The following is a 12,628-nucleotide window of genomic DNA, read 5'->3' as shown; positions in this document are numbered from 1 at the left end:
GGCTGGATTCCGTCCCTTCACCATCGGCTGTCTTCCTGGCAACCAGGAGGAGGGGGACAGAGTGAGGACCCCTTCGTGCTACTGCAGTCCCCCAAGGAAGACCCCCAGGGTCCCCAGATGGAGGAAGGGACCTTGACCACACCTGCCTCCCCTACTCCTGTGGCCCGGCCTGAGGCAACTGTAGGAACCCAGGGCACACAGCTAGATTGCCTTCCTGGCAGGCACCCGGTGCAGGAGGAGGGTTCTTGGCTCACCTCCCTGCAGCAGCCCAGCCACACCCGCTCTGGAAAGCCAGGTAGATCCTGGGCGGAGTTTTCCAGCCACGGGTGCTGGAAGGCTCAGGAGGTTTCAGTGGCCCTGAGTGAAGAGACCCGGAGGAAGCAGGGAGCGCTGAGCCACCTACAGAGCCACCCTGTCACCCACTGCCCGATTCAGATTCTTCCAGCCAGAACCAGGTGAGAGAAGTCGAGGGGGAGCTTCCTCCTACCCTGCAGCACGCACGCCTTGGGGACACACACACACACACATACACATTCACACGCACGCACACATGCACGCACCCCAGGCAGAGAGCAGGGATTTGGGAAGTGGAATCTCAGCCGTCCACGTCCACTTGTTGGTCTCTGGTCCCCTCTGGGATGTGCCCCCACCTCAGGGCCTCCAGGAGATGAGGGTCCTCCCCTGGGCAGCCAGGACCCTCCTCCTCAGCAAAGCCTCCCTCCCCCCACTAGCCACGCTCCTGCCTGTGGCTTCAGCCTCACCCAACCCCACCCCAGGCCACCAGCTTCCTCTTCCCTCCTTTCACTGTCACCAGGAACCAATCTGGTAATAGTGCTGACAAAAAGACCAGGGCACAGCTGGTGGGAACCGGCTTTTCCTGTTCCCATCTTAGGGGCTGCTAAGCCCAGACAGGTCGTCTGAGCCCAGACCTGGTCTGGGGAGAGGCTTGGTCCCCCACCCACTCCCTAATTCCATCTGGAGTCACTGCCACCGTTCTGCGCCTGGGATTTCAGAGCGATGGCCGCACATTTTTGTCTTAAACTCCCATCTCTCCCCCAAAGTTGCGATGGTCCTGACAATGGTTGATGGCTGTGACAGGGAGGGCTGGAGGGAGAGGCAGCAGGGCACTGAGCTTACCTGGGGGGGTGAGGCAGGGAAGGGCTTCCTGATCTAAGGGACAGGAGGGCCCTGGGTTATTTCATGGGAACAGCTGGTGACACGTCAAAGTGGGGCAGGGCCCGCCTGAGGCTGGGATTCTGTCTTGAGGGGTGGGGAGCCCTGGCAGGGCCAGCAGTGGGTGAGGGGACAGATTGGAGGCTGAGGAGGAGCCAGGAGGCTGGGTCCAGGGGGAGAGGATGCCGCCTGGCCTGGAGTGAAAAGAAGTGGATGAGACAGGGAGAATTCAAAACAAGCCATCTGCAGACACTGAGCACTCCACTCCCCTGGGGGCACCGGAGGCCTGGTTCCTCTTTCGAAGTCGAAGTCGGGGCCCTTCTGTTCTGGTGTCCTACTGCAATCTCCCAAGGGAGACCCCCAAGGCCACCGGATGGAGGAAGGGCCCTGACTCTGCCGCCTAGCCTGAGGTGCCTGATGCAGCTGTAGGAACTGGGAGCAGATAACAAGATGGACTTCCCGATCTCAGGGGACTAGGGAAGGCCCAGGCACCTCCCCTTTACCAGAAGCAGCACAGCCCCAGATGTCCACTTCCTCGATTGGCATCTCCCAAGGTTCCCCACGGCTTCGGGCTAGTGGCTTTTGCAGTCTCCAACTACCATCTGAGCACCCTCCCCAGCTCCACCACACCCTGGGGCTCTCCTCTCAGCCCCTGCCCTGGACCAGTCTCGGCTTGTTTCCTTGCTGTAGAATGGGCAGGGGATCACCTGCTTGCGGTTGTTATTAAAAGTCCACAAGATGATGCCCTCAGTGGGGTTGGTGGGGTTTGGGCGATCAGCCGGGCTCCGCCAGCGCATTTCCGTTTTGTGCAAACACGGCCATGGAGGGATTTTTATCCCCTGTTTATGGACCGACAAGAACACTGAAGCACAGAGAGGTAAAGGCCCTGGGTCAAGGTCACACAGCTAACCGGCTCATGACTACGCCCCACAGGGTTTCTCTCCAAACCTAAGGGTTTTGCAGTCTCAGCACAGCTCCCTCTCTGAGACTCGGGATCTTGCTCTGCGCTCCTGCCCTTCCTGCTCACCTCGGTCAAGGTCAGCAAGCTCAGCGAGGAGCTTCCTGCTCTGGCCACTCAGCAGCCACCCATCTGCCTTCCTGGGTGAGGAGGGAGGGAACAACCAAGGAGGCAGAGACATTGTTCTAGACATTCTGCCTTTCTTTTTGTTAGGGTGGGAAGGCTAGCAGGTGCTCACGGCTCGAGTGGAGAAAGATTTCTCACGCAGAAATTAAGATATAAAATTTAATCGCTTATTTTATCTTAGAGGAGAGAGGGGGAGAAAGAGAAAGAAGGAAGGAAGGAGGGGTTGGAAAGAGCAAGGTGATGGCAGAGTGGCTCCCTGATTTCAACAGGACAAAGAGAAAAAAAAACAGTGACAGCTGTCACTTGGTATCAAAAGTGGCAGCAGGTAGATAAAAAAAACTGCAAGGATGTCAAAGTCCAAAAGTTGGTTTCCTGCCTTCCTTGCAGAAGGGATTATCCTAGGAGATGTGACTTTGTCCTGGAGATATGGTTGAGGCTGTAGCTTGTTCTACTGTTTACTCGGGAACTGTGTAAAAGCAGATTCTCAAAAAAAAAAAAAAAAATTTTAAAGAGAGAGATTTACATCTTTTTTCCATCCGTTGTGCTTTTTTGAGAAGTTTTGCAAAGCAGACCTCTTGCAGGGGGCCTGTAATCGAGAGAACTCAAAGGATGGATCTTTAACCGTTACTGGGGAAATTGTGGGATTCGGGATTTTCCTGTTATTTTTGCAAGGCCGCCCTTTCACTTTGTACCCAAACCAAGCTAGGCTTATAGTCTTTCCGTTTGCTGTAAACACAGTTGGAGGGGATGTGATTATCTCAGTTCAGGGGCCCAGAGATCTGAAGGTTTGATTGTGAACGTCTGTTCTTCCGATATGTCTTTTTTTTTCACCTACTTGGTGCCCAGAAATGGAGACCAGTAAAATAAGACAGGGACGTGAGGAAAGGAGAAAGAGGAGACGGGGAGATGTTGGCAAGGACGCACCCAGACAGGGCGCTGGGCACAGGGGGTGACCCCGCTGTGCCCAGCCCAGCTTTTGGTGTTTTGCAGTGGCGGATACATGGGAATGAGAGGGACACTGTCCCTTCCTTCTCAGAGGGGTGTGTGTAATGAAGAGACCGAGGCCCAGGCCTGAAAGAGACTGGCCTGGAGAGAGACCCGGAAGCAGGCAGGGATGGGGACAGGGGCAGAGACAGGACCCAGTGGCGATGCATCCACCCCGCCTGCTGCCTTTCTCCCCATCTCTTTCTCACTTTCTCTGTCTCGCTTCTTGTTGTTCTCTTCCTGCCTCTGTTTCTTTCTCTCCTTGTCTTTTTCTCCATTTCCTCTCTTTCCCTCTTTTCTCTCTCTGTCCCCTTCCTCCCTCCCTCCCTTCCTTCCTTCTCTAAAGGAGAAAAAGTAGTATTTTTTCCTTGCCTGTCACAAGGTTCATGGCTGAGGCACCTATAATGAAAGACAGATCAACAAGATAAAAGCATAACAAATTTATCTAATAAAAGGGTTACATGACGTGGGAGCCTTTAGAAATGAGGACCGTGGCCAGGTGCGGTGGCTCACACCTATAATCTCAACACTTCGGGAGGCCAAGGCAGGAGGGTCGCTTAAAGCCAGGAGTTTGAGACCAGCCTGGGCAACATGGCGAGACCCCATATCTACAAAAAATATTTTTAAAAATTAGCTGGGCGTGGTGGCACGTGACTGGAGTCTCAGTTACTCGGGAGGCTGAGGTGGGAGGATTGTTCAAGCCTGCAGTGAGCTATGAGGGTGCCACTGTACTCCTGGGTGACAGAGTGGGACCCTGTCTCAAAAAACAAACAAAAAAGAGAAATGAAGACCCAAAGAAACAGGGAAACCTATGTATTTTTATGTTTAGGTTCGATGGGGCATGGACAGTGTGCAGAAGGACGCTTGGACAAAGGGAGTATGATCTAATGGTAATAAACTGGGGGGAACTTAGCAAGGCCTGTTTGTTCAGACTCCTCTCTGTGTCCCTATGTCTTCAGAGCTAAAGATACTCCTTTCCTCCCGGGATAGGAAGGGCACCTCTCGGTTGATGATCCTATGACCTGCGTCTGCGGAGAAGGGCTGGAGAAGGTCAGGGAGACCTTCCCACTTCCGCTGTTTTTTCAAATGCCAAGGTGCCATATTTTGGAGCAGCATGTCATGAACCTCATCGCTTCCTTTCTCCTTCCCTCCCTTCCCTCCATCCCTGCACCTTCCCACAAGCATTTCCCTAGCCATCCGGCATCCTGTGCCTGGCAAATTTGGAGCCAGACAGAATAGCCACGTTTCCTCCTTGCCCTTGAAGTGCTCAAAATCTAGCTGGAGAAAGGAAGAGAGAAACATCCAGAAGAAGCGGGAAGAGAGCAAGCCAGGTGAGACAGCTCTCCCTCCCCCCACTGCGGGGGATCCTCCTCCTCTCCCCAGCCCCCTTAGAGAGCCTCTTCACCCACAGTTTCAGCAACTTACAAATCAAAAGCAGGGATATTGCAACGTTGGGTCCTATGTCAATTTTGACCTGCCATAATTAGCTTCGAGGACCACACCTGCATACCTCTGGCAGCTTCTCATGTTCAACCAGGTCACACCCAGATTGACTTAGCCCCAGCGTGCTCTTCCTGGAAACTTCAGCCAATGCTCTGACCACAAACACAGGCCTTGGACTGAGTCAACTGGAAGCCTTTTGTCTCTAACCTACCTTTGTGCAGAGCCTCCAGGATATGCTGCTATTAAAGCCCTTTCATGAGGAAGAGTTTTAAAAAGAACCTCGACAGTCACTGGGGAGGAGGTAGCAAGTGCTTTGGAAGATCTCAGAGGGTAGGAGCCCTCATCCCTTTGACTCCTCCCAGATATCCCCCTCCCCCCCGCCGTCACTCAGAGTCTGATCTTGATCAACCAGTGGCCACACGCCACAGGTGTTGATCCAGCCCAGCCTGTAGGATGACGAGGCCCATAGTCACTTTTAGACATAAGATAAACTTCAGCAATAATGAAGTGTAAACTGTGGCAACGCTAAGTAATAGCTGTTCTGCTTTTACTTACTGGCTTCTGACCACAGAATGTGGAGTCAGAACTGATTTATTTCCTGCTTAACATTACCTATAGCTGCTCTGTTCATGCTCAGCAACTCCATCTTCAAAGTCTCATCCTTTTGGGGGCCTTTGATGTGTCCCAAGGTATCCCAGGCAACAGCTTCATTAACTGCTTCACTCTACAAACCACTGGCTCAAGTTTTCTGTCCTGGATGGGCAATGCTCACTGTCTTCCACTTCCGGTGATACCATAGAGAATTCCACACACTCTCTGAAGGTCTGTTCTATGTGACCACCCCACTCCTGGAACGAATTTCTGTTGTAACTAGAGTTGAAAAGAATAGGTTGTATTTGTACTCAAATATAGGGTGATTTTCTGGGATTTCTTGTGCAGGACTGAAGTTTTCTTGAGTCTCTTTGCACATCTGTTCAGGTATCTTCTGGTTGCCAGGGGTTACTGGTTCATGCCTTCAGCCTGAATCTTAGCTGCTCCAACTTCTATTCTTCCTACCTTCCTTCCTTCCTTCCTTTCCTTCTTTCTTTTGTTTTTGTTTTTTCAGACAGGGTCTTGCTCTGTCACCTGGGCTACACTGCAGGGGCATCATCTTAGCTCACAGCAACCCCAAACTCCTGGGCTCAAGTGACCCTCCTGCCTCAGCCTCCCAAGCAGCTGGGACCACAGGTGTGCCACCACCCCATCTGGCTAATTTTTCTATTTTTTTGTAGAGACAGGGTCTCGCTCGTGCTCAGGCTGATCTTGAACTCCTGGCCTCAAGTAGTCCTCCCTCCTTGGCCTCCCAAAGGGCTGGGATTACAGGCGTGAGCCACTGCACCCGGCCCCTATTCTCTTTTTCAACATCATCTGCCATCTGCCGTCAGGGTCTTACAGTAAAGGTACCCGAGAGAACTTGATTGGCACAACTCATCTCTTAGAGCCAGCCTACGCTTGTCCAAAGGCCATGGCCAATGCATGGACAGGCCACCATGGAGCTGAGTGTTCATCTCAAGTTGAATCAGCTATAGCCAAGAGGGTAGACAGGTCAGGTGACTGAGTCCTTGATGCCCAGGGCAATTTCCCTCCAAAGGGGATATAGGCAGGGCATGCAAAAGATGAAGAGCTCTAGAAACTGGATCCCCAGGAAATACTGAGTACATATACTTGTACTCACCATCACATATGTACACTCAAGTCTATAAACACCCACATTTAAACATACCATGTATATACACACAAAGTACACACACTCCTGTATATACACACATATACACACATGCCATGTTCACAACCACTTATATGCTATTTTTTTTTTTTTTCTTTTTTGAGACAGAGTCTCCCTCTGTTGCCCAGGCTAGAGTGCCGTGGCCTCAGCCTAGCTCACAGCAACCTCAAACTCCTGGGCTCAAGTGATCCTCCTACCTCAGCCTCCCGAGTAGCTGGGACTACAGGCATGCGCCACCATGTCCAGCTAATTTTTTCTATATATATTTTTAGTTGTCCATATAATTTCTTTCTATTTTTAGTAGAGACAGGGTCTCGCTCTTGCTCAGGCTGGTCTCGAACTCCTGAGCTCAAACAATCCAGCCACCTCAGCCTCCCAGAATGTATGTGATATTAATGTATATACACACCCTTATATGTACACAATATACACACACGCATACACTGCAATGTACACATGTCTGCATGTCTGCACACAATTTTGCACATACCCATATATACACAAAATGTATAGATATCCATACACGCACATGTACACAGTGTATACATAGCCACTTGTGTAGACACACCCACGTATGAACACTATTCACACCTGCATACACACACACACTAGAGACAGACCTGCATACCCATATGCAAGTATATACCAAGTATTTACACACACACAGAGTAAACCCACGCCCACGTACACCCACACAACGCCTGCACACACACAGCATGGCCACACCACCCCGGCCTCCATCTCCCAGCTAACACGTCCTGCTTTCCCTCCCCAACAGCCATGATCAGCACTCAGGGGCCTTTCTTCTTTCCCACGGCCCATGTCTTCCTCTTTGTCTTCACGGCTTCCACCATATTTCATCTTCAGCAGCGGCTAGCGAAGATTCAGCCTCCCTGGTGGGAGTCACAGACGCCCGTGCTGAGGCGGGGGGGCATCTGGACCATCAATGCCATAGGCCGCCTGGGGAACCAGATGGGCGAGTACGCCACGCTGTACGCCCTGGCCAAGATGAACGGGCGGCCCGCCTTCATCCCGCCCCGGATGCACAGCACCCTGGCCCCCATCTTCAGAATCACCCTCCCGGTGCTGCACAGCTCCACGGAGAGCCAGATCTACTGGCAGAACTACCACCTGAACGACTGGATGGAGGAGCGATACCGCCACATCCCGGGTGAGTACGTGCGCTTCACCGGCTACCCCTGCTCCTGGACCTTCTACCACCACCTGCGCCAGGAGATCCTCCAGGAGTTCACCCTGCATGACCACGTGCGCGAGGAGGCCCAGACGTTTCTGCGGGGTCTGCGGGTGAATGCGAGCTGGCCGAGCACCTTCGTGGGGGTCCACGTGCGCCGGGGGGACTATGTCCACGTCATGCCAAAGGCGTGGAAGGGTGTGGTAGCTGACCGGGGATACCTCGAGCAGGCCATGGACTGGTTCCGGGCGCGCTACAGCTCCCCAGTCTTCGTGGTCACCAGCAACGGCATGGCCTGGTGCCGGGAGAACATCAACACCTCCCACGGGGATGTGGTGTTTGCTGGCGATGGCATTGAGGGCTCACCTGGCAAGGACTTTGCGCTGCTGATGCAGTGTAACCACACCATCATGACCATTGGCACGTTTGGGATCTGGGCCGCCTATCTGGCTGGTGGACAGACCATCTACCTGGCCAATTACACTCTCCCAGACTCTCCCTTCCTCAAAGTCTTTAAGCCAGAAGCAGCCTTCCTTCCGGAGTGGGTGGGGATCCCCGCAGACCTGTCCCCCTTACTCAAGTATTAATGCTAGCCTGTCCTTAGCAACCCCTTCTCCTTTTCTGACTCCCCCAAGATCAGTTCCAAGGCATGAGAAGAACTTTGTCACATGTACAGAATGTATAAGCTCTTGCATGAAGATGCTTTGGGCTGCAAGTAACACATGTCCCAACTGACTGATTCAAGAACCATATTTGTGTGTCTCACATAAGACCAGAGATGGCCCAGCTCCAGGGTTAGTTAATTTAGCAGATCAACAAAGTCATGAGTGAAACTAGCTCCATCCATCTTCATGCTGTGCCTTCATCTCGTCTTAGCCCAGTTGCCTCATAGTCCCCAAAAGGCTGCTACACATCCAGCTATCACATCTAGATAACCTCTTGCAGAGGCAGCAAAAAGAGGCTTATTCGTATCTTAGGTCCCTTTGAAGAATGAAGGAAACCTTCCTAAGCCTTTCACCAACTTCCCCCCGTATCTCATTGACAGGAATTGTCACATGCCCATGTGGCCCATTAGGAGACAAGGCGAATGAGACCACTGGGACTGGCTTAGCCTCAGGTCCTGCAGCTGGGGAGTTTACTAGCCACCTCTAAAGGACATGGCAACTTGCAGAAAACTGGGGTTTTGTCAAGGAAGAAGGGGGAATGGCCTTAGAGTAGATAATGGGGTTGCCCCAAATGGTTGTGTAAGTTGTTCACTATACAAAGGCACCTGGTCAGGAAGGCAAGTGGGCTTAAACAGGCCCACAATCTACTCACCAAGCCAGGTGTCCTCGGGTCTGTTTCCATCCAAAGGGCTCACTTTTTTCTAATTAGTCCGTCCAGAAGGGGAGCCTTGTTCCAGTTTGCACAAAAGCACCACATTGGCTAGTACCTCGTATGTGCCAAGATCATCTGCCCCACCTCTGCAACCATGGCCTCCTTGGGCCTGGGATGATTATCCGTGAGAACTCAGGGACCAGTGTGGCTCAGTGAACTTGAGGGCATTCCATTCATTCTTTCAGTAAATGTTGTGGCACATCTGTTACATGTCAGGTAGTGAATACCTCCCACAACATCCTTCCCTTGTAGAGGATTCATTTGTAACCATTACCTAGACATGAAAGAAATATTTCTCTAACCACCATTATGAACACAGTCATAGAGCCAGATAGTCTCAGCGCTTGGGAGGCTGAGGTGGGAGGATCACATGAACCCAGCAGCCCAGGGCTGTAGTGCGCTACGATCTAGCCTGTGAACAGCCACTGCACTCCAGCCTGGACAACATAGTGAGACCCTGTTTCTAAAAAAATAGAAAATAAATTTAAGGCCTCGTGTAGTGGATCATGCTTGTAATCCCAGCACTTGGGAGGCTGAGGTAGGAGGATTGCTTGTGGCCAAGAGTTTGAGACCAGCCTAGGCAACATGGTAAGACCTTGTCTCTAGAAAAAGTAAGAAAAATTAGCCAGGCATAGTGGCACATTCCTATAGTCTCAGCTACTGGGGAGGCTGAGGTGACTTGGGCACACTTGAGCCTAGGAGCTCGAGGCTGCAGTGAGCTATGATTGTGCTACTTCAGTCTAACTTGGAAGACAGAGCAAGAACCAGTCTCAAAAAAAAAAAAAAATTAAAAGATGTGTGATCTCTTTTTAAAAAAATAATGGCTTAACACTCCAGCAGTTTATTCTTTCCAGCAGTTCTGTGGGTCAGCTGAGTGGTGTTTTGCTCATGTGGTGTTGGCCGAGGACCCTCACGTAGCTGCATTTACGTGGAGTTCACTTGGAGCATCTCCTCGTGTTGTCTGTCTGGCAGGATAACCTGGACTTCCTCATGGCACCGCTTTCAACTTTTTGAAAAGTTGACATGTTTTTGGAAAGTCAAAAGTTTTGAATGTTTGCTGAAACATTCACCCTTGGAATCTTTAGTTACCGTGTAATGAGCCCAGCTACCTGAAGCGGCCATGTTGTGAGGAAGCACAAGCTCCACTGAGAGGCCCTGTGCAGATCCTCGTGGCTTCACTGAGGCCACTTCAAGTCATTCCAGCCCAGGCATCAGAAGCCTCCAGATGATTCCACTGTTGTTCAAGTCAATCTAACCCTTAGAGTCATCCAGCTGAGGCTTCCAACAACATGTAGTAGAGATAAGCCACATCTGAATTCATAACTCACAGATTATGTTGGACATAAAACAGACATGGTTGTTTTATGCCATGAAGTTTTGGGGTAGTCTGTTATGCAGCCATAGGTAACTGGAACAAACTAAATAAGTTATTCTCTCTGTAGCTGCAGATGCTTTTGTGACTTTGGCATGGGCAAGGCCAGCAGGAACTTCCCTACCTGACTTAAGATCCCTTCATATGCAAAGGCTCTGTGGCAGGTGGGGAAAGTAGTTATACAAAGGCATGAACTAGAGCCAGTGTGGCTGGAGCACATGGAGCCAGATGTGGGTGGAGAAGTTAGCAGGATCAGACTGTGACAGTCCTTGGGACCCATAACGAGGACTTTAGGTTTTGTTCTAAGACCCATGAGAAGCCATTGAAAGGTTTTAAGTAGGGGAATGGTATGATCTGATGTCCTGCATGGATATATCTGACTGCTGTGTGGAGAGAGGGCTGTAGGCATGAGGATGGAAGCACAGGAACCAGTGAGAAGCAGCTGTGATGGTGGACAGTGTGGTCACTGTGCAGATGGAGAGAAATCTTACTTCAAGTGTCCAAGAGAGAGTCCTTAGTGTCCCCCTGCCACTGCTTCACATGCCCAAAAGAGAAATTCTGATGATCTCGGTTTGAGTCAAGCATCCACCATTGGCCAATTCCCTAAGGCCACAGGGAGAGTCACCAAATGCAGACATGGTGTCACATGTGGATGAAGGAGTTCCTTCCAAGAGGAGGTAATGGGATAATATAAGGATTGGGAAGATTCTCCAAAAATGGGTACATCAGAAAAAAAATGTTCCACTCACATTTCAGTGGCTGAAACAAGTCGTATGATCAATCACAACTTCAAATAGGTTAGGCAGAAGGACACCCACCACATGGCCCAGAATGTTTGTATACAGCTCTAATGACTAGCTCATACCTCCTTGCAGGCTTCTGCAGTCTGTCTCCGTGGTTCTCTTGGGTCCCCATTATTTTGGCTTTGTACCCACGGAATGTGGTACCACTGTACTTCCTAGACTAACAGGTCTCTCTGCCTACATAACCCAATGCAAGGAATCCTCTTTCAAATTTCCAGTCTTATTTTATACAGCTTGAATTGGTAGTGGTGGATGAACCAGGTTTGGCTGTTAAAAAAAAATCTGACATTAATTTGTTTATTGTTATAATTTAGCATTCTGTGTCTTTTTAAGTGTACATTTTAAAATGCACTGGTCATGGTGGCTCATGCCTGTAGAGGGCCATGGTGGCTTCTCCTCTGTCCCCCTCCTCACCTGCCTTCTTTCTCCTTCCCCTTCGTCTTTCTAGGGAGCTGGTGGTTACACATTTACCAGCTCAATTCTTGGCATTTCAAAAATATTGTTAAAAGACAATGGAACTGACAGGATGGAGGACAGGACCCCCTTCTGAGTCTGGTCTCCCCACAGCAGCCCTAGATCCTGTTAAAACCTAGTGTCAGCCAGGTGGGGTCTTACGTGCCTGTGGTCCCAGCTAGTCACGAGGCCAAGGCAGGAGGATCGCTTGAGCCCAGGGCTTCAAAGCTGTAGTGCGCTGCGATTGCACCTGTGAACACTACACAGGCAGTAAAGCAACAAATCAGCGTGAAGGCCAGGTGTGGTGTGTTGTTCCCTGATCCCACCTGTGATTCTAGCACTCTGGGAGGCTGAGGTGGGAGGATCGCTTGAGCTTAGGAGTTTGAGGCTGCTGTGAGCTATGATGATGCCACTGCACTCTACCCAGGGTGACAGAGTAAGATTCCGTCTCAAAAAAAAAAAAAGCACAAGGACCTCAGCAGGACAGAAGGTAGGATGCTGTGACCTCTGCACTTGATCTTAGCCAAAAGACAGAGAAGCGATGATACTGTCACCTCTGAGAGGGGGGACAGTGTGATCAGGGAAAACACAAGGGCCATCAAGAGTTATGATTACAGGGATGTTTACTTTAGAATTATTTGTTAAATAGTCATGTATGCCTTATGCATTTCCCTCTAAATATATTCTATTTCACAATTTTTTAAAGGAAGGAGAAAGACCCTTTGGGACTGTAGTGTCGGAAGTCCGGCCGGGCAGCTAGGCCTCCCCGTGGGCCCAGCGGAGCTTCTAGTGAGGGTGGAGAGGCGCCCACCTGTGCTGTCCAAGGCTGGGGGCCACTGGCCACGTGTGGCTACTGAATACCTGAAGGGTGCCAAGAATGACTGAGGAACAGAATTGTTTGTTTTCTGTCATCTGATTGTATTTAAATTTAAGAGCTGCACGTGTCTAGTGGCTACCATCTTGGACAGACGTTTTAAAGAAC

The 12,628-nt window shown here is 50.8% G+C and overlaps 1 protein-coding gene across 5 annotated transcripts; it reads left to right on the top strand.

The window, feature by feature from the left end:
* The first annotated feature begins 296 nt into the window (after positions 1-296).
* Positions 297-9,503, top strand: FUT2 (fucosyltransferase 2). 5 transcript variants are annotated; one of them, XM_045531243.1, is made up of 4 exons: positions 297-455; positions 4,071-4,131; positions 4,424-4,572; positions 7,228-9,503. In XM_045531243.1, the coding sequence occupies exon 4, from the start codon at positions 7,230-7,232 to the stop codon at positions 8,226-8,228; it is 999 nt and encodes a 332-aa protein (XP_045387199.1). In that variant the 5' UTR covers positions 297-455; positions 4,071-4,131; positions 4,424-4,572; positions 7,228-7,229; the 3' UTR covers positions 8,229-9,503. The 5 variants fall into 5 exon arrangements, with proteins under 5 accessions (XP_045387199.1, XP_045387198.1, XP_045387200.1 ...); XM_045531242.1 differs by having other exon boundaries at positions 4,232-4,572; XM_045531244.1 differs by lacking the exon at positions 4,071-4,131.
* Positions 9,504-12,628: the final 3,125 nt, after the last annotated feature.

This window comes from Lemur catta, chromosome 19 (assembly GCF_020740605.2).
Source record: "Lemur catta isolate mLemCat1 chromosome 19, mLemCat1.pri, whole genome shotgun sequence".
Classification (NCBI taxonomy): domain Eukaryota; kingdom Metazoa; phylum Chordata; class Mammalia; order Primates; family Lemuridae; genus Lemur; species Lemur catta.
The sequence above is the reverse complement of the archived record's forward strand: the minus strand, read 5'-3'. Positions and strand labels throughout refer to the sequence as shown.